The sequence below is a fragment of the Nomascus leucogenys genome, chromosome 5, assembly GCF_006542625.1.
Source record: "Nomascus leucogenys isolate Asia chromosome 5, Asia_NLE_v1, whole genome shotgun sequence".
NCBI lineage: Eukaryota > Metazoa > Chordata > Mammalia > Primates > Hylobatidae > Nomascus > Nomascus leucogenys.
The window spans coordinates 97,334,383-97,356,290 of record NC_044385.1 but is presented as its reverse complement, the minus strand read 5'-3'; the positions used below and the strand labels follow the sequence as shown (position 1 = coordinate 97,356,290).

The 21,908-nt window shown below is 34.5% G+C and overlaps 1 protein-coding gene across 1 annotated transcript in view; it reads left to right on the top strand.

The window, feature by feature from the left end:
• Positions 1 to 21,908, top strand: part of DACH1 (dachshund family transcription factor 1) — a 429,676-nt gene that overhangs the window by 232,919 nt on the left and 174,849 nt on the right. The window contains exon 3 of the mRNA XM_030813482.1: positions 3,840 to 4,001. Within this exon, the coding sequence (XP_030669342.1) occupies positions 3,840 to 4,001 (162 nt within the window). The remainder of the gene's footprint in view (positions 1 to 3,839; positions 4,002 to 21,908) is intronic.

The window sequence follows — 21,908 nt, the reverse complement described above, 5'->3', positions numbered from 1 at the left end:
TGATGACATGAAGAAGGCATAGGCAAGTTCGTGGCCAGGGCATAAAGGGCTTTTCTGGAAAGTGAGAACAGAATATGCAAAGACTGACTTAAAAGAAGGAATGAAGTCGTTTGCTAGTGAAAAGGAAAGAAGGCCTATGTACCTGGAGCACAGAGAGCAAGGGTGTTCTGGAGGACTGGGGGATACATACAGATAGGCAGGGAACTGAGAATAAAGGGCGCTGACAGCCATGAGAAGCACTGGACTGGATCCTGAGAGCAAGCATGAATGTATATTCAAATCCTCAATTTCAGGCCAGGTGCCGTGGCTCACGCCTATAATCCCAGCTCTTCGGGAAGCCAAGGCAGGTGGATCACTTGAGGTTAGGAATTCGAGACCAGCCTGGCCAACATGGTGAAACCCCGTCTCTACAAAAAATACAAAAATTAGCTAGGCATGGTGATAGGTGCATGTAATCCCAGCTACTCAGGAGGCTGAGACAGAAGAAGAGCTTGAACCCTGGAGGCGGAGGTTGGAGTGAGCAGAGATCACACCATTGCACTCCAGCCTAGGTGACAGAAGGAGACTCTGTCTCAAAAAAAAAAAAGGGGAAAAAAAAGAAAAAATCTTCACTTTCATGAGGTTTGGCCGACTATAACATGGATAGTAAGAGATTGGAGATGGGGGACGTGGAAGCTGTTATATTAAGCAGGACTCTAAGAAAGAAAAGATGGGAACTTGTACTGGTGGGGAGGGGCAGTGGGAATGGAGAAAATTAATTGAATTGGAAAGATACTAAATAATTAAAATTGAGAACCCATCAAACAGCCAGGTGAGTTACTGAAACTAAAATCAGCAATTATTGCATATGTCATAGCTTTCTTTCTGCTTTCATAAAACTGGGCTAAAAGTAGAATATTAAAAAGGATTGTAGTTAAGTTACAGCATGTAAAAATGTGTTTGTGTGTGTGTGTGTGTGTCAGTGACACATATATATCTTTTGGACTTTGTATTAGAAATGTAAAACTGGGAAAAGCTGTCATAGAAAAATAAAGGAGTACTATAAATAAATCAGCTAAATAATAAAATCATAAAGAATATTTTTAAAAGTCAAGGGCTAATCCAGTCACCTAAGGACAAATGTGATTATTCTAGCTGAGAGGGCTGTGTCAGGCCACAGATACTCTGCAGAAATTATAGCGAGGCCAAGCCTTTCTTTTTAACAAACTGGAATCAATAGCATGCCTAGTTTTTACTAAACATGATGTGGCAGTCCTCACATAGTTTGTCTTATTTATCCTTACATTTTTTCTTGGAGATTAGAATGGTTTCACAGGTGAAGAAAATTATATTCAAGAAAATTGGATGGTTGGTCCAAGGCCATATCATGCATAGTCATGGTTCCTGGTACTTAATTTGATTTGGATCTCTCTGATAATAGTGAGTTGTAAGTTTACCTTTATTATTTGAACACTGTGAACAAGTTTTCCCTGCAGCACAAATCCAAGACAAAGACCTTTGAAGTCATAAATTGGAGATGGGTCAACATCAGGTAACCAAGGAAAAATGGGATGTTCACATTGGTGACAAAACAAAATTGAGGAAGAAAGATTTGCTGGAAAACACAAAGAGACTTTTAAGAGAACAGGAAAGAAAATTTTCTGAAACATCTTTGAAGGAAATGAGTAATTGGGGAGAAAATTCAATCATAGGAAGATGAGAGAATCAGTTCAAGTTGCGACTTAAAAGGCAATGAATGTTCAGATCAAACCCAGATGGATTCTTTGAGTTTAGATTAGTGCCTTTTAAGGGGTGATTATCAGTTTTTCATGTAAAGACCCAATCTGAAGGTCTTGTTGCGTTGGGGTGAAAGTTCTCAGGGCCTCTTTGGTCTGATCTGAAGGAAAGGTGAAGTCTTCTTCTAACCTCTAAAAAACCAGCAGAGATTTTCATGGAAAAATACTTCCTTATAATTCCTTGGGCAGTAACTTATTTGCTAGAATAACTAGAAGTGGTGATTAGCGGGGAGGAAAAGGAGGAGAGCGGTGCTCAGGCTCTAATCCACCAGCTGGGAGTGGAAATAAATCACACAGATAAATTCAAATGGCTGGAGCACTGTAGTCAAAAATACTAAAGCAGCCACAGTAAAAAAAATATGGGTGGGGATGGGGATATTTATCTTCTCATAGACTTAAGGTTTTAGAATGAGGAGAGATCATTTATACATTCCAGTGTCTGTCATTTTGCAGATGAGGGACGTCAGCCTGAAGTGAACTGACTTGGCAAAAGTTCACATATTTAAGCAAGACAAACCACTCCCCTGCTCAAAAACCTCTGCTTATTATCTCTCTATATAAATATATCAAGTCAGAACAGCATGGTCTTCATTCTGATCTTCCAAGATCTTGTCTCAAACTCTGTTTCTTTTCTTTTTGTTCTTTTTGTCTTTTTCTTTTGTTTCCTTTTCTTTTCTCTTCCTTTCTTTCTTTTCTTTTTTTGGGACAGAGTCTCACTCTGTCACCCAAGTGTGCTCACAGCTTACTGCAGCCTCAACCTCCCAGGCTCAATTGATTCTCTCACCTCAGCCTCCTGAGTAGCTGGAACTACAGGCACAGGCCAGCATGCCTAGCTACTTTTTGTATTTTTTGTAGAGAGGCGGTTTTATCCTGTTGCCCAGGCTTGTCTCAAACTCCTGGGCTCAAGGGATCCACCTATCTCTGCCTCCCAAAGTGCTGGGATTATAGGCATGTGCTACGGCACCCAGCTCACACTCTATTTCTACTTTAATGTCTGCCCCACCCCCTGTTCTCTGGATGGATGAAGATGAACTATTCTGGACAAATTTCCTTGGCATAGTGGTTAAAAGCGTCAACTCTGAGGCCAGAGTGTGCTGATTCAAATCCTGTGCCATGGTTTTCCAATCTGTAAAGTAAGGATAATAGTGATCAATCACAGAGGGTTATTAAGATGATTAAGCTACTTTTATGTTACTTAAATCAGCACCTAAATTTCATAACTAGAAGCTAAGTGTTAGCTTTCATTATATTTTATTTTTGAACACCTTGAACGCTGGGAATACCAAGCTGTGTAGCAACACACGGTTCCTGCCATTGAGTAGTTCACGATCTAGTGAGGAAAACAAGTGTCCTAACAGACCATTCCAGTGCAGAGTGGCATGTCCTATAACAGCAGCACAGGTATAAACACGGGCCAGGGGGAGAAGAACAGACCAGGCATCCAGGCAACTGGGGGCCACAGAATGGGAAGACTTCTAATGAGTAACTTTTTTCAGGAGGATGAAAAGTCAAAGAAATGTCTATCATAGGGCAAGAAGGTTCCAGGCAAAAGGGAATGGCATGTGTGAAAGCACAGGCTTGAAGAGGCAGGTCATGTATGGGTAATGGTGACATGTGTGATATAGCTAGGGTGTGGATGACAATGAAGAAACTGGGTGAGGAAGTAGGTTTACACTCCTTTGTGAAAGGCCTGGTGGATTCAGTTAACAGTTGAGATTTTTCCTTCCATGTAGGCAGCTACAGGGGATTTTAAGCAGGAAAGGACATATTTAGATGGGTAGATTAGTTTCTTTGAGAGATAACTGTGGCTGCATTTCCACTATTAGCCTTCTACCTGTGAATTGTGTTTCTGTTAATATTTAATTTTGGACTGTAGCAATCAATCTCCCCCTTATATCAATGTTGTTTCATTGTCTAGTTGGGAATGAGTATAAGTTATCAAAGTGTTGCATAAAGGAATCAGATACTCTGATAAATGTTTGTGTGTTTGTTATAGCAAGTACAGGAACTATTAAATGAAAAATCAGAATTTGAATTACCTCATTTTTAATTTATTCTTTTAAGGTCTGACAGCAGCAGCTGCAGCAGCTGCTGCTGCTACCAATGCAGCTATTGCCGAAGCAATGAAGGTGAAAAAAATCAAATTAGAAGCCATGAGCAACTATCATGCCAATAATAACCAACATGGAGCAGACTCTGAAAACGGGGACATGAATTCAAGTGTCGGTAAGTTTTATGTTCACTGGAACTTATTGTGATCACTTTGCTACCGAATTGCAGTACTTGCTTTTCCAGAACAAAACTGTTGGCTACTCATTCAAAAAGTTGGCACTTTTAGCTTGAAAACACTGTATGTTTGAGGATACCATCTTGCCTCTCTAAAAACTAATGATAATTGTTCATTCTAAAGGAATAATTAGCAACATTATTTTTAATTATAGGATCAACTTTATGTCTGCAACTTCTAAAAACATTCAGCTAACATCTTTTGTAATACAAAGTTTAATCAAGAGAATTCTAAAACATTGAGAGTAGCTAAGGTGACAGAGAAATATGTACAAAGGAAACCCTAGACTTTACTTTTTTATTCTTTTAATCCATTTGATATCAAGTAAGAAACTTACCACCATTGGCAGCAAAACATATAAACTTAGCCCTTTCATATGCTGCCCAGAATACAGATTATGTTGATGATTAATTCTTTCTATAGATAACGGTTATCAATGTCTCTCATTTAAAAAATACGACTTTAATTTTCTTGATTTTTTTTCTTTCCTACCATATGGAGAAAGATGAAAAGTTAACTGTCACTGTCAAACCAAAAGGAACAGTTTTACCTGTGCCAACTATCCATTTGGGTAATCCATTTTGTCAAACACAACTTCGAATATGGGTTAATTTTTGTATTAATGAAATCCTTAGTATCTGGATGTTGTGGGGCAAAACATTTTTTTCTGCTATTGCACTTGTATTGTTTCTCTTTAAAATGCAGTGACCATGCTCAAAATATAATTACTATAGCCAATGTATATTCATGAAGACCCTAATAACTCACGGCCATTCAATTAAATTCTCTTTTCCATGCAGCATTTTCATAGATTATTTCTTAAGTTAATTGTCAGCTCTCTACTTTCAACCCATTAAGACATAGTTAAGGGTATATAAAGGAATACTGTGGATTTTAGTAACAATCATTTTCACAAGAGCTATCTGGAAACATACAGAGACATGAATATTAAGAGTAAAATATATAGACAAAACACAAAATACTGTTTCAGTGATGCTAAAAGGCAGCTTTTGTAATGTAAAAAAGGGAAAAATGCATCTTTTCAGCAGAACTACGTAAGAGAAATTGCAAAGGACCAGCAGTAGTGGATTTGAATGGAGAGTAGGTGTGAGTGCAAGTTCCTAGAAGGATGAAAAGACATGGAAGAGAGCCAAAAGAGATGGGCCTACAACTGCAGAGGACTAAGGATAATATCTGTGCTTATGTTTGTAACGCTCCTGGAGGGAAGACAGGGAGGGATGAGGATTGTTTCGGTCATGGTTTACACACATATATTTAGACATCTAAAAATTAAAACAGAATTGAAGCAAAACGCAAGAATTATAATTCTGTTTTTAGAACTATTACTTTAAAGTAAAAGCCTTTTACTAGACTGATAAAATGGGGCACTGTTGGACACTTTTTAAAACAAGTAATTAGCCACTTATACATTTTATCTATTATTACAAAACAATCTGGATTGTTTTCAAAATTTTAGAAAAGGAGGCTGTTCATGCAGGCTGTTTTAAGAGTTGGTTTTATGAGAAGGGATTCTTAAAATAGGCAATTTCACAACATTTAAAGCAAAATACATTAATTAAAACATGGTATCTCTGTTTGAATTTTCCAGAGCAGAAGTTGGCTTTGGAGAAATCAACAGGCATAAGATAAAGAGAACATGGTTCATAATTAAGCATCAACATATTTTTCATATTTGATAGTACATGACAATATTTGCCTACTAACCAAATTGTAGCTTACTTTAATTATTTTGGTACATAGGCTATCACAATGGCTTAAAAAACAAACAATTTGAATTTTCTTTTGTATTTTAGTTGGAATAAATGACTTTTTTTTCATTAAGGTATGCAGTTGATAGATGTTACTGCTTTTTAGTTTTGACACCCCCATCCAACGCCAAAATGAACCAGGAGCAGAAATTTACTTGAATTTTCCTAGAAACTCTTAATAGTTTGAGATTGTGTTAACATAGTATCGGTGTTGCTGCTAGTCCCTTAGGCATTCAGGTCATTTATATTAGATATCTGTAGCTGATTTGGGCAGAAAGATGTTATCATTGTAATTTTCATCCTATTCTCACATGCTGCTGTCCTCTAAGAATTTCCAACTTATAATATGCTTCCCAAACACCTTCACCCCACGTATATAACTACAGATCAAGGAAAGTGATTTGGGGAGGGATGTGGTAGTGGGGGAGGTACAAAGCAATGGTGAAGGTGGGGGTTGAGCTGCATCAAAGATCAAAGCGATTCCTGAATTGCAGCTTTAATGGCCACAATCTTCTCTGGTTCTGAGGACAATGCCTGCCTCTTGGTAAGTGTTCAGTAATGACTTGCTCTGTCACTTTGTAAAGTATGTAAACTTTCTGAGCCCAAAACTCCATATCTGAAGAATGACATAAATAATAGTATCTATATCATGAGAATTAAAATACTTGTCACATTATTTATTACAATGTCTGCTTATCAAGTGGTTTGGTCATCAGTCAGGTTGGTAGATTGGGGATTGCTTTTGCTATTATTATTACTATTTCTTCAAATCTGTCCTCCTGGAAATCACCTTCTTCCTTTTTTACCACCATCAACTGCTTGCTTTTCTATTCTCTCTGGTAGCTATTATTTGCTAAGCTGCAGGCCTGTGAGGAGATTTCAGGGCAGCTGTTACATCTTTTAGATTTTGTAGGACATTCAGTATTAGCTCATTCTAGGAATACGAAAATAATCACAACACAGGCCCAGAACTCAGGGGCATACAGTCTATGGATGAGATACGTAGGTAAGCAGGCAGTCATAACAGGATGTGCTGAATCCTCCAGGAGAACCAATTACCATGAAGTGGTTAGGAAGCCGTACTGAAGCACATGAATTCTAGAAGGAATTCCAAGAATCTCCAAGGCCTATATTTTAGAATACAGACTGCTCTCGTGAATCTATCAACTGTTGACTCTTTGAAGTAGTGAAACCCTTCAGAGGGGTGCTACTTAAATGATGTATTGTTGCTTCTCAGTCTTGCCCAAATCCGGTGACATTTTTGAAGACAATTTAAGGCTCTTGTTTTCTCCTGCACTCATCTAGCTCATAAGTTCTGTTAAACATTTTGGGCTTTTTTTTTTTTTTTTTATAGGAGCATTGTTTTTTTCCTTGATTGTAAATGAATCCTTACAGCCCCAGATAGCAGATTATGTTTTTGCTTTGTTTGGTTTGATTTGCTGGGTAAGACGACAGGATAATTTTGTATCACACAGCCCTTCCCGGTTCATAATAGGAACCTTAGAAATTAGCCAGAAAAAGATGTTTAAAGAAAGCTTTGACAATGGTGAATAATTATTTTATATCCCAATTTTACATGATAACCTTGAACTCATATCTTTCCAACAGAATGATCACTTTAGGAAGAAGTGAGCACCTGAGGATAGATCCGAGTGAGGCATCAGCACACTGAGTAAAATATATGGCCATGTCGCCATTCTCCCTCATCCACAATCAATTGGATTCTTTTAGTTTAATATTTACTTGCTAAGATGAGATGCTAGTCTGCATGGTGATAAACAGTCTGCTCTTGGCATCTGAAGGTGACCTGTCAGTTCATATGGACAAATCTCCTGCTTACTGAAATGTACAAAATAAATCATTAAAGCAGGCAGGTGCTCATTCCCAGATTTAAATCACCATAGATTTATGATTTGAATTAATGCTTCATTTGACCATAGAAATAGATGCTGAGACAAATGATATGCACTGGTTGGGGTTTCCATACTGTAGCCATCCTGATATTGATTACTGAGATGTCTTTGCAATCTCTTGTTTATATCAAGTACTATCTTGTGACAGGTTGGCTGATATGAGCTACATTGCAGATAAGAAGGAAAAATGTCCCGGATTCTTTTCAGTGGCAACACTATCCACAACATACAGGCCAGATAAATTGCTATTTTTTTGCTTTAAGGACTGATCTACATAACCAGCTTAAAAAATGCTCCTTGGAAATTGGGACTGGGATACTGCAAAGGCAGAATTTAAAACCGGTGAACCCAAGGTCAATTTGATAGTGTCTATAGCTATGTTTTAATCTGTTTATCCTTTTTTTTGGCATTATGCACACTTTTGAGGATACTGAATTAATCACAATCAGTTTAATCTAAATAAAGGAAACTTAATTTTACTTCTAGTTTTTAAATAGTATATAAATATTGACATAGTGAGCATCTCTTAATAGTTTCTATGTTATTTAAATACTTGCTAAACCTAGTATCTTACTCCCTTGCTTAATGACAACAAAGGAAATAACTCTTTAAAGATAAATACATTAAATATTATTCCGAAGTGCAACATTTTGTGGGGTATAATTTACTAAGAGGCAGGAAAAGACTGCATTTTTACTTCTCTTAACATTTTATTTAAGGAAAACACTATATATACAGTTTAAAAAATACTTGGAGGATTTAAGAGGGACCTTTGCCACTAGCTAATATCTGACTCATAGAACTGGTAAACAGCTATCAACAATAGTAGATTGCTTGCTTAGTAGGAAATGAGTTCATATCTATTCAAAATGTAATCTCAAAACAGATGTCCCAAGAAAATCTCATTGTTTAAACCATAGTCATAACCTTCTAACTGCTGTAATTTCTTTAAGGAAGGGAAGTATTTGTAAGACTTTAGTATTTTCTCTTTCTGAACATTGTGGAACATAGGCAAGGGTACGCTAATGCCCTGATCAACAAACCTGAACACATTTCACATGCTCAAAACATATGATCGTTTTTCATTTTCTCAAACTTGTAATCGTTACAAGAATGTAGAAGTTTCAAGTAAAAATAAGGACTTGAGTTTGAGAATAAAGCCGTCATCTTCAAGGATATTTATCACTCCTTACTTCTTCTGTTCCTCAACTGATAAAACAAAACAAATATATGAAGGGAAAAAAAGCCAGGCAGATAAAGAGATAAAATTATCTTCTTCAGCTCACCCTACTCTTATCTTTTTTTTTAATTTTAACCATTCCTGTAGAAACAAAATAGTTTATGCTGGAGTCATTTCCTTTCTTCTAACACGTGTGTCTATTTGGAAGGAAAAGATTAATTTTATGATTTCAGGAAAAAGTCTTGGAGACCTTGAGAAAGCAAATAAAAGGAAACTGAGAACGCAGGCCACCAAGCAGAGCTCTGCAATTGCACATTGGATTCTCTGCCTTGGCAATGTTAATGAACCTCAAATCCTTCCTATAATTAGATGAGGGAATTGCTTATATTTTCAAACAGATGATGCTGCTATAATGAAACGATTGACAGGGAATTTAAGAGTGTCTACAGTAGTCATTTGGTTTCTGTTATAAAAAAAAAAGTTTAAAAAGAAGATTGGCTTTAGACATAGGTCCTGAGAGAGGTAGTAATTTACATAGCATGCTATGACAGGTGTCTTTGTATAGTAAGGAAATAAAATGGAAGACTAGAGAAATGATGGGCAGGTATAGCAATTTTTTCAGGGAGGGGGTGTCCTATGCTTATTCTGCTTAGGTTCTTTAAAAGGGGCCGAGACTCAAGAGATGGATCCGGATTGAGTGCACAGCTGTAACTGCTGATGAGCTAATTGCTCCTTATCTCTCAGCCCCATTCATCTTCATTTTTTACCAATTACTGAGAATTATCTGTGTTCTCAGTTGGATATGAGAGTTAATCCTTTTTGGTTAAGCTGGCAGTACTGTGAGCAGATTCCAAATCGGAGGGTGAAAAAGCCAAAGCAAGCTTGCTCTAAAAATGTCTCCAGTTCAATTACAGTATCACTGATTCACAAGAAATTCGCTATTGTTTAACAGATTAAATGTAGAAAGTTTTTTTGTTTGTTTGTTTTGGTAACTAGAATGTTTTTCTGCCTAACAATGATTTTTAAGGTCTTTCTTCCTGCCTGATGAGTAAAACCTAACAGTATTAACAGCCAGTCTTATAAACATGGAAACATATACAAGACTACTCTAAAAGTTCAGAAAGATTCTGACACATGGAATGAGAAATATTTCAGAACTGATAGCTGTCAATTAATATATAAGTAGTTTAAATTAATGAATTTGCTCTCTGTAGCTTCACATATGGTCAAGAAAGCATGTTCAAATATAAATCTTTTCACAAATGTCCCATTAGTGGATATTTTAATGGAAGACCACATAAGCATCTCTTAAAAGTATAGGAACCGCCATGGTTTGTAATTCAATTGATTGGGAATAGGCCATATGGTTAATATCATCCCCTATGCAAAAGATATCTTCATATCCTGAAATTTTTACACAAAATTGCTTACCCCAATAATAAAAGACAAAAAAATGTACTAAGCTACTATTCCATCAATTTAAATGCATTTTTAAATATTTACTATTTATGGCAATTTTTCTTCATTATGTATTTTAAACAAGATAGAGAATTACCAGTTTGATAATGATTAGGAATATTGTTATTAAAACAGTATGTGCACTTCATTTTCAACAGCTTTGAATTAGAGTCTAATGTGAAAATCTAAAGGATAAATGGCTAATATAATACAAGATTATCAAAACATCATTGTGTAAAATATGAATATGTTATTGTGTGACCAAGTAAGTCCTTCTAGACACAGCCACAAACTCAGGTAGGACAGCAGAGAGCAAAATAAGTCAGAAGATTTAGCTTCCAGTAATAATGTAGTTAATAAATAACTTAGCTACTTAGGTAAGTCACTTAACTGCTCATCTTTTTTATTTAATAAATAAGGAATTTCTGCCTAATTTCTCTGTTGGCTCTAAAATTCTTTGATTTTTGAAACCTCAGTAAAAGATAAAGGGCATAAAGATATTTTTGACAGTAATTTTTAAAATAAAAAATCAGAAGTAACCACATGTTCCAAAACAAGGCATCCTTAAATATACTATAACATCTATTTACATATCATGCAAGCATTATATGATGGGTAAGTGTTGACAATATTTATTTTGAATATAAAAAAAGGATGATACCACTTTTTCTACCTTGGTACTATGTATCCTTTTCATTAGAGTTTGGAAGGGGCTAAACAAGAGTTAACATTGCTATGTTATTGTGGAAAAATTATGAATATCAAAAACAAATATAGCTTAAGTTAGATTATTTTAAAATGGCATATGAGTATATTAATAACTGATCATTTTATGAAGCTCTTTTTCATTATTTTCTAGAAATTGGATAGCATTATTCTGCATTTTCTCTCATAATTTGTTTTTGACCTTTATTGTTCATGTAAAGGAATAGAAACATTAATGATGGCAACAGGTGACTGTGGAAAAATACATTTTTATATTAAAAAAATCATTTTTCACTTTGAAATATTTGAACACATATTCTTAAATCCATTTCTATATGTAATAAAATCATTCGAGCATGATTTATAACATGTACTAGTTTCCTATATGAACTATTAAATGTATTTTTGATGCAGATAAGCAGAAGGCAGATAATATTTTTATTTTTTAATGTGATGTCTGTTCCACTTCATGAAAACTTTTTTTACTTATATGGACAGTTGGAGAATATAATTCAAAAATATTATGCAATGTTTTTGTTTTGATTTCAACATTGCTAATTCTAACTAATGACTATATAATGGAGTAAACCTGTTAATTCAAGCATATCATATTAAGAAATATAAGTTAAATGATTATATTTGACACTATATCCTCATGTAATTATAAAATATAAGGATGTATATAGGATGTATCCTAATGAATATGTTATGTGGTAGACTCCATTACATTCCAGGAGGATGAATATGTTTTTATCAAGAAAAGTCCTGGAAATGGTCATTATCAACCTACAAAAACATGCTATACTGTTTATGTGAAGTTTATAAAGAAAGTAAAAAGAAATCAAATATTTCAGTATAAACTAACCCCAGGTCATATTCAATTTGTTTAAGATCAGACAACTCCTATTTTCTTCATTAATATGATACTCAATTGTTTTATATTTGAACTTCATATGATTTATGATGAGGGATTAAAATAAATATTTAACTTTGTGTTTTATAAAATATAATGTTTGCTAATACATATTTTTAAATATCTCATAATGTCTTGATATTAAAAATATATGTTTAGAGATTTTACTAGGGTGTTTGTGGTCCAATATTGTTTTGAATGTGTGCACACAAGCTTGTAACTCTGAGCCCAATGCACCTGTCACCAGACCTAGTATTTCACATTCACGTGACTGTGATTCATCTCTCAATTGTACAAATATTCCCAAATTATACAAAACCATTTGTATGAATCATGACATGTCAAATCTAATATAAAATAGTGAAACTAAGCGATAATAAATAAATAATATAGTAGTTGACATAAATGTCTAAAACTGTCAATTCACTGAAGGTGAAATAATGTAGCACACATAGTTTTGCATGCTCTTTATGCCCCATCCCCCCTAAATGAACCCAGATAATTTGGAAGATAGGAAAGAATGGAGGATTTAAATATGGTTTTCTTTAACAGCAGGTCATAATGGAAACACAGACCCTTACATTCAGTGCTGAGAGAATTACCAGTTTGATAATGATTAGGAATGTTGTTATTAAAACAGTATGTGCAGTTCATTTTCAACAGTTTTGAATTAGAGTCTGCACTAATGAAACGGATACGGTTTCCTTCACAAAGGGCAGATCTGTTAGTTAATATCGCTGCAGCAGTGCCTCCCAGACCATGCCTTTAGCTCTATTTGTATTTCACAGCATGATAAGCAAAGAGTGTTGATTTTCAAGGATCCTGCTGATGAAAGGTAATGGCATTATTACATCTTTATCTCAAAAGCAGAACTGAGTGGTAAATGATTTTTTTTCTATGTTGCACAAAAGATTGCTTGGTTAGAAAGCCTTTTTTATTTCTTTACATCGTTTTAGTCTTGGAAATGATATGTTATTATTTAATGTCTGCACAGCAAGCTTGAAAGCACCTAATAGCGAATGGATTGGAAGTGAAGTACCTCCTGCTCACAGATATGGATCTTCTCAGTCACACGCTGTACCAGCTGTCATCCCAGCCATACTGCTGTGATTTAATTAGTCTGTTTATGTCCTTTCTAATAATATTTCCATCTCTATGAAAGGGCAAATGCGACAGGGACTTTTTCCCTTTCTGGTTCTGCAGACTAAAGAATGTGGCCTATATCTGATATGTGGGGATGCAGGATTGAATCACCATTCCTGTCACTTCAAGCTGTTGATAAATTGTTCGGCCAAAAAGTGTAGTGTACTTACCTCCTTGGGGTCATTTGTAGGCTGGGAATAATAGCTGCATAGCGACAAAGAAGAAGTGTGTGTGTGTGTTTGTGTGTCCAGTTATATACATTATATATGTAATATATACAACATATATATGCACATAGATAACATATGTGTGTTTAAAAGTTAAAAAAATTATAAGAAAATGTGAACTTTGCATTTTTATCTACCTCGTGCATGGCTTTATGGCACATATTTAAGTCTTTTTATCAATTGAGTTCATCTATAATTGCAGCATTTCAGGAATTCTCAGGAAAATGTTTCACTTTTCTAAGTAAAACAAAAAAAAATAAATAATTCATCTATGATTTTACCTCTACATCAGTATAGATTATGATCTTTGGAGAAAATATATGTTTCATACTGGAAGATGTTACATTTTAAGGTATCTGGGAAAGACATCATCATCCTCTTAAAACATTTAATATTTACATCTTTACTTAGATTTTTTCAGAAAGTATATTTAACTTAAAATGATAGCTGAAGTTCAGAACATCGCACTCAACACACAAAATTATGTAAGTATATGTAAATTAATAAATGTAAAAGTGTTATGACATTATTTAACATAATGTGCTGATTAATAATGTATACTCAGGCAGTATGCCATCTGAGTGACAAGCCTACTTGAAAATCCAGTGGCCTTAGAAATATTCTTCTGCCTTCAGATTCTATGACCCTATTATATTCAGGAGACAGATCCATATAATACAGCTGAGGGAAAAAAGAGATAGATTTTCAGAATCAATTTCAATAGTTTTCATTTTACTCATGTTTGTCTTTGGGAGAAATAGTCTTTATTATTTATAAATAATCTGTTAATCAGTTCTATGTGTTTTAGTCTGCTTTTGGGAAATAGTTTAGTGTTTCTTCATCTCTATAATTTAAGTGCTGAACTTGTGTCACAAGGACTTCTAGATTATCTTGCTTTTGCTTGTATCTTTCTGTTTTTGCTCGCTCATGCTTCACATTTGCATATCCTATCTATATTTTTGGAAAGGGCCTTATTAAAACAATGGGTCTATCAGATAATATGTCTGATATTCACTTTACATAAAAATATTAAAGTTAAAAATCTTATCAAGGTGGTCAAATTGGTTTGTAAATTATTTTCTTTAGCAATCTGAATCTCAGCCTCCTAGAGTTACCAGTTTTAAAAACACACACAGGCACATGTTTAGTTTCTTCTTGTACTTTCATATACCTGCCACTGTCCAAACCTATGTCTATATCAAGAAAAAAAGCTATTGTCTAGAATATATTAAAATACATGTATCAAAATGAGTATCAATATTATACAATTTCTTATTTCTATTAGTACATATTGGCACTGTTTTCTATCGTTTAGAATCCTTTACTTGATAATATATGACCTTAGCAATGAACTTAGCTAGACACTCATACACAAACCCCACACAATTGAATCCCTCCTACATTTCAGCTTCCAAGAATCTCTCATTAACTTAATACAAATATAAACTGAATTTACTGAATATATTCATTTTTTGTAATCTGTTTTCTTAATTATTTTATTTTGGGAAAATATAGATATATTTACTGTCTTTTCAGTGAAGTACAATTTCAATTTCTCTACATTTACTGTGCTGTTGAACCTAAATGTTGATGATTAAGTTATCTTGACATGAACCATTTGATGCTTTGAAAAAACCCACCATGAAGCATTTGATGGTATTTTTTATTAATTGGATAAATGAATTGTGAGATGTGTGATTGCATGATGATGTACTCATTTAGTTGTTGCTTTTTGCTTTTACTAATCTCTGTCATATTGGATTTATAAATGGAACAGAGTGACCTTTGAAACTGATGGAAATGAAGAGATAAACACAACTTGAAAGGACAAACCAATTAATATCAATGTGTTTGTTACACATACATGAGGAATTTTAATCCTTTGCTCTCCACAGTACATTTGTGCTTCATTTGTTGAGTAAGGGAGCATACTTTTTTATAGTTACAGATTTAAATCTTACTTTTTCTAAAATATATAAATTTATGTATCACCATATATATATGTTTTATATATATAATATGTATTTTATATATATATTATATATTTATATATATTTTATATATATTATATATTTATATATATTTTATATATATTATATATTTATATATATTTTATATATATTATATATTTATATATATTTTATATATATTATATATTTATATATATTTTATATATATTATATATTTATATGTATTTTATATATATTATATATTTATATATATAATATATTTTTATATTTTTTATATATTATGTATTATATATTTATATATATTATATATATTTATATATTTTATATATATATATTTTATATATATATTATATATATAAAAAACAGAATTAGATTATTTTTAGTGCATAAAATGTTTTCGGCACTACCTTTAAAAGTTTTGACAATATAGCCTTTCTAAAAAACATTTAAGTATGTATTCACACCTATGCAAAAAAATGCATATAAGGTATTCATGTGCATTCATCTTATGTATTTTAAATATAAATACTTTGTAATCTTAAGTGCAGTAAATTATTGAATAGACCTTGGTTTTGTAAATTTAGACACATAATTGATCCTCTGCCATTTTCCCTAGAATACTTTCTAAAATTCCTGACTCAGGGATCATCAATAAAGCATTTATTATTTTAACCCATTGACCTGTAATGTTAAAAAGTATTTTTTAAAATCAATAATTATACTTGAGTATACTTTTAAAATAAAAGCTGAGCAGTCATTTATACATTATTTTTACCTTGTGCCTTCCCCAGTTTTTATGTAATTGGGTTTATTTTTCTTAAAAAAAAAACAACTAATTTTGCTCTAGTGTGGATTTTAGTACACTTGCACATTCTATTTCGTTTAATAGCTTAATTATAGAATATAATCAATTTAATATGCAGGTTTTGAAATATTGCCATTGACGCACAACAAGGAAAAAAGTAATACAAGCCTGACATTTTAAAACACTAGCATTGAAAGACTTTAACTTCTAATTGATTTTTAAAAGAGTTCCCTGGAAAAGTGAGCTCAGAAATGTTTATAACAGCTTTGGCAACGTTCCAAAATGTTTACCACAAAGCATAACTCAGCAGTTTCTGAGTTTTTCTATCAACTAAGAAAGATGTGTCCTATAATTGGCTTAATCCATGTTGATATTGAACCCCCCCCCACAGATGTTATCTTTTTAAAGACATAAATTCTCAAAATGATCACTTCAATATAAGAAATGGCTTCCCTTTTTCCAACCAGGGAAAAATTCTGAACAAGAAAGTTATGGATGAACAAAGGGTATATCTTTATATTTTGTGAAATTACATATTTTATTTCCTCCTTCTTTTTTAATCTATTGGCCTTCCAAACCTTGTTTAGTAAAGCTGACAAAAAGAGGATGCATTTTAGATATATTAATATCATAGTCACTTACGGTTGACTGTAGGTGTGAAAAACTTCCACAGCCAGCTAAAACGTTAATGGATATGATATCCATTTTATTTAACAGACCAAAACAGGTAACATTGAACGCAGAAATTATTTTAAAAGGCTACTGCTAAGTATTTTTTTAAAAAATGATTCTGTTGACTAGTTGTTTGTCAGTTCCTGTACTTTTTTTAATTGATTGCTTTTGAATATAGAGCCCCATGATTGATGCCAGGCCTACGTCCGTGAGTGAAAAGAGATCAATTTACACAGAAAATGAATATACAAGCTTTATTTAGATCTCTACTTTCTAATATTAATTTTGTAATGTGGTGTTTCTTTGAAAGAGGTCGTAAAGTAGTTGTAAATGTTGTTTAACTATTTTATTCTTCCAGGTCTTTGGTTAGCCTATTTGCGTTTTCACAGGTGTGATTCAGGGCAATAATGTGATATTTCAAAGCATGATCAGCCAGAATGAATCACTTATTCATAAGCATTTCTTTTTTGAGATGAAGACTGTAGCATAATTGTATAACATCTACTTATTCCTCCAGGAATCTGGAGTGATTTGTGGTTTGAAATTTCTGTATCATAAACTCATGCAATGCAGGCAGTATTACATTTAGTCAATAACCAGGAATTCCGATTAGTTGGCTATAAATCATGAATGTTGAGAAATAAAGGTGATAAAAACAATGAATAAAAAAGAAATAAATTGGTAAAAACAGGTAAGGAAGTCATCCAGTAGACAGTATTCCCTAATTTGTCAAAACAATCTATAATCCAGCATGAGTTCTAAGAAATAGGTCTGCATGCAAATGTCCCTCAATACCAAATTCACATGTTTTGTAAAAAAATTTGACCCTGCCAGGCGCAGTGGCTCATGCCTGTAATCCCAGCACTTTGGGAAGCCGAGGCAGGTAGATCACCTGAGGTCTGGAGTTTGAGACCAGCCTGGCCAACATGGTGAAACCCTGTCTCTAATAAAGCCGGGCGTGGTGGTGGGCACCTGTAATCCCAGCTACTCGGGAGGCTGAGGCAGGAGAATCACTTGAACCTGGGAGGCGGAGGTTGCAGTGAGCCAAAATCCCGCCATTGCACTCCAGCCTGGGCAACAAGAGCGAAACTCCATCTCGAAAAAAAAAAAAAAAAAAAAATTGAACCCTGAAACTGCATTAGAAAAAAATATTTAAATGTCATAATTCTCTCTCTTTCTCTCTCTCTCTCTCTCTCTCTCCATATATATATATAGATATTCCCACTTTTACACTATTCTGAATCCAATGCCCTATTCTTTTCTCATTTGTTCATTTTAGAGACAGGGTCTCACTCTGTCATCCAGGCTGGAGTGCAGTGGCAGGAACCATAGTTCACTGCAGCCTCAACCCCTGGGCTCACATGATCCTCCTGCCTCAGCCTCCCAAGTAACTAAGACTACAGGTATATGCCACCACACCTGGCTATTTTTCTTTTTCTTGTAGAGACATTGTTGCCCAGGTTAGCCTGGAACTCCTGGCCTCAAACAATCCTCCCATCTTGGCCTCCCAAATCGTTGGCATTACTGACATGAGCCACCACATCTGACCTTCTTTTCTCATTTAGAGAAAAACAAAATAAGCAAAAACTCCTGCACATAATGCAATTGGACATAATTTTCATTTCTTAGGCTACAATACTGTTCCAGTATAGACAGGTTTGACCTAAAATTCCAAGATGCATGCATACCTGTCCTTCATGCCTCCAGCTGTTCATGCATGCATCATTTCCTTTTCTGTTCATCCTCACACAGCTCCAGTTTGTTAATACTCTGTAATATCTACCTCTGGTCTCCCCAAAGGAATCTTTGGAAGTAAGGGGGAGGAGAGAGAGAGCCAAAACATGGAAGTGAAAATTGGGAAACAGCAGAACCTTTGTGGTTCAGCATTAAAAATACAAAATCTGGTGCCATGTGGTTTTGGTGTAAAACATGACTTTTTTGTTTGTTTGTTTTTGTCATTGTTAGGACATTTTTGTCTCCTTACTTAGCCTCTATGAATCTCAGTTTCCTCATCTGTATAATAGGTATAACAATTTAAAATATTACATAGGGCTCTTTGGGGATTATTTGGATTAAATTAGTTCTCTGAACACTGCTTGATACACTGCAAGCACTATTCTAAAATTTTTTAAGTAGGTAATAGAAGTAAAATAATAAAGGTGTACATACACACACATGAACATTCACAGATATCTTCTAAAAAGCTAAGACTTTCCACTATTCCCAGAGTCTCAACGTTAGTTCAAATCATAAAGAATATTGCCTCCTCTATGTGCCCTCAACATTCATTTCTTATCCAAGATCTTCATTAGTTGATCATGACTGGATATTTATCCAAAGAGTGTCTTATGGATTATTTGCTGCAGTCTCTGAGCCTGTGTCAAGCTCAGGAAATATGCTACAAGATTCAGATTGCATTGCTACACTTTTTAAAAAGTACGGGCCCACAGGAAGAGGAAAGTTGTCCGTTATTTCATTTGCATATTTTTAAAAATAAATCAATTATCAGCCAGTAAACTTTTAATTGAAAAGTTTTGTCTCATTTTATGTTATCAGACAAAATATGTACTCCAGTTCTAAACACAGACATTACTTTATTCAGTGCACATAAGACTTCCTTTAATTAGCCCTTAATAAGCTTGGTTTAACTGGGATTTACGGAAGAACAGTGGTCATTAACATTAGCCAGATTAAGACTGTGTTAATTAGTATTGATAGATAAAATAATGCCTAAAAATGGTTTAAATTATTTCTATACTTATAAATTGAAAAGAAGTTTGACACTTTTAAATAGAAGTTGTATTTTATTTATACTTTAAAATTAAATAACGACTTCTTTACATGTAGGCCTACAACAATAGAACATAAGCTTTTATAGTTTAAGTTTTACAGCTTCTTTAGGTTTACCATGAACATGGGATAATCTTAAAATATAAATTTTGATTATTTCCTAGGATATAAATATGGAAATTTTTACATTTACTTTTATGATTTATGTTACGTGATTTTAGTTAGAAACAAATAGATACCTTACTTATACATTATCTTCAGAAGACTTAGTTATCTTTTTTTAAAAAAAATTGATAGATTCAAATGATTTCTTGTATTTGGAGAGGATTTTGTTACATTTGTGGCTTTTTTTTTTTGAGACAGGGTTTTAGTTTGTCACCCAGGCTGGAGTGCAATGGTGCAATCACGGTTCACTGCAACGTTGACCTGCTGAGCTCAAGCAATCCTCCTGCCTTAGCCTCCAGAGTAGCTGGGACTACAGGCATGCACCATCACACCTGGCTAATGCTTTTATTTTTTGTAGAGACGGAGTCTCACTATGTTCCCCAGGCTGATCTGGGACCCCTGGGCTCAAGTGATCCTCCTGCCTTGGCCTCCCAAAGTGCTAGGATTGCTGGCACAAACCATTGCCAGGCATGAGCTGCCCTAGTTTTGGCATTTTTATATTAATGATGTTTTAATGTTTATCCTTAGCCTTGGTGTCACTTTTCCCCATCATATGTGTGTGTTTAATAGTAACTGAAATTTAGTTTTTTTTTCCTCCATGTGCATAATTTCTTGGACATTATATCAAGTTAAGCTATTTCTCAGAATTCTTTAAATAGTTTCTGTGTTATCCATTCCTACATCCATTCTCTTGAAACTACTCTTGCAGAATAATAATATTTATCGGATTAATGTGTATGAAAGCAGGTCAACCACCCATGAACTGTGGATTGACAAAACCAATGGAATTCTCCTCGTTTTCATTCTGCATAAAATTATGCAGTCCAATGGTTAAATTTTATAGTTAGTTGTAATATACTCTCCCCTCCATGATTATTTAAACCATTCTGTTCATTAAAAGATGCATAACAAGAACCTTCATATAGTTCCAGGCAAAATGGATTATAAATAAATACGATCTTATGCCTCTGCATGGACTCTGACTTTGGTCAGTCTTCCTTAAGCTCAGTACATAGCAATCTTTAAGAAAACAAACAAAAATATAAACAAACAAACTCAGAGGCTGGGCATGGTGGCTCATGTCTGTAATCCCAGTACTTTTTGGAAGCCAAGGCAGGAGCCCAGCCTGGGCAACATGGTGAAATCCCATCTCTACAAAAAATACAAAAATTAGCTGGGCATGGTGGGACACACCTGTGGTCCCAGCAACTCCGGAGGTCGAGATAGAATTGCATGAGCCCAGGAGGTCAAGGCTGCAGCACTGAGCCATAATCACACCACTGCACTCCAGCCTGGGTGACAGAGGGAGACCCTCTCTCAGAAACAACAACAAAAGCCCACAACAACCTCAGACAGTCAATCTAGAAAATTAGGTTTCATCCTTAACATGTGTAATCTATTTATTCTTCCTCCAAACCTTATCTAGGATTCAAATTCCTCTTTGCACTGCATCCATTGCCAATGTGGTAACTCAAATTATCAGCACTCCCCACGTTGGCTACTGCAGTAACCTTAACCAGACTTCCTGTTTTCACTCTTTGTCTTTTTAAATCCTCTCGCCTTGCAACAGCTACAGTGATGATTATGAGCCATAAATTCATTCATAAGGTTTCCTTTTAAAAAGTCTTTCAATGGCTTTTCATTGCACTGATAATAAAATTCAACTTCCTTAACATAGCCTGCAAAGACCCTGCATAATGCGGAATGTACCTCACCTCCTCTCTCAAAACTCTTGGGTTATTCTTCCCCTTTTCATTCTTCCTGCCACACTGGCATTTCTCCAGTTTCTCAAACAGACTACGTCCTTTCTTTCCGCAGATGTTCTTAAAAACTGGCCAGTGGATCTCTGTTCTCTTTGTTCTTGAATTTTGGAATTCCTACTCATTTTCCAGTCTCTGCTTAAGTGTCTTTCCTCGGACGCTAAAGTTAAAATCAGTTCTTCAAGTCTGCTGCATCCTATATCACCCTGTTCTTTCTGTTGCACTTTGCACAATTTATAATAACATCTTTATTTGCAAGCCTGTTTTCTTCATGACCATTGTCCTTCATGAGACCATCAGCTTGCTGAGGGCAGGGCAGGCCTGGCCACATTGACTGGCATGTACTGCCAGTACCTGTTTATTCAACAAATAGTCC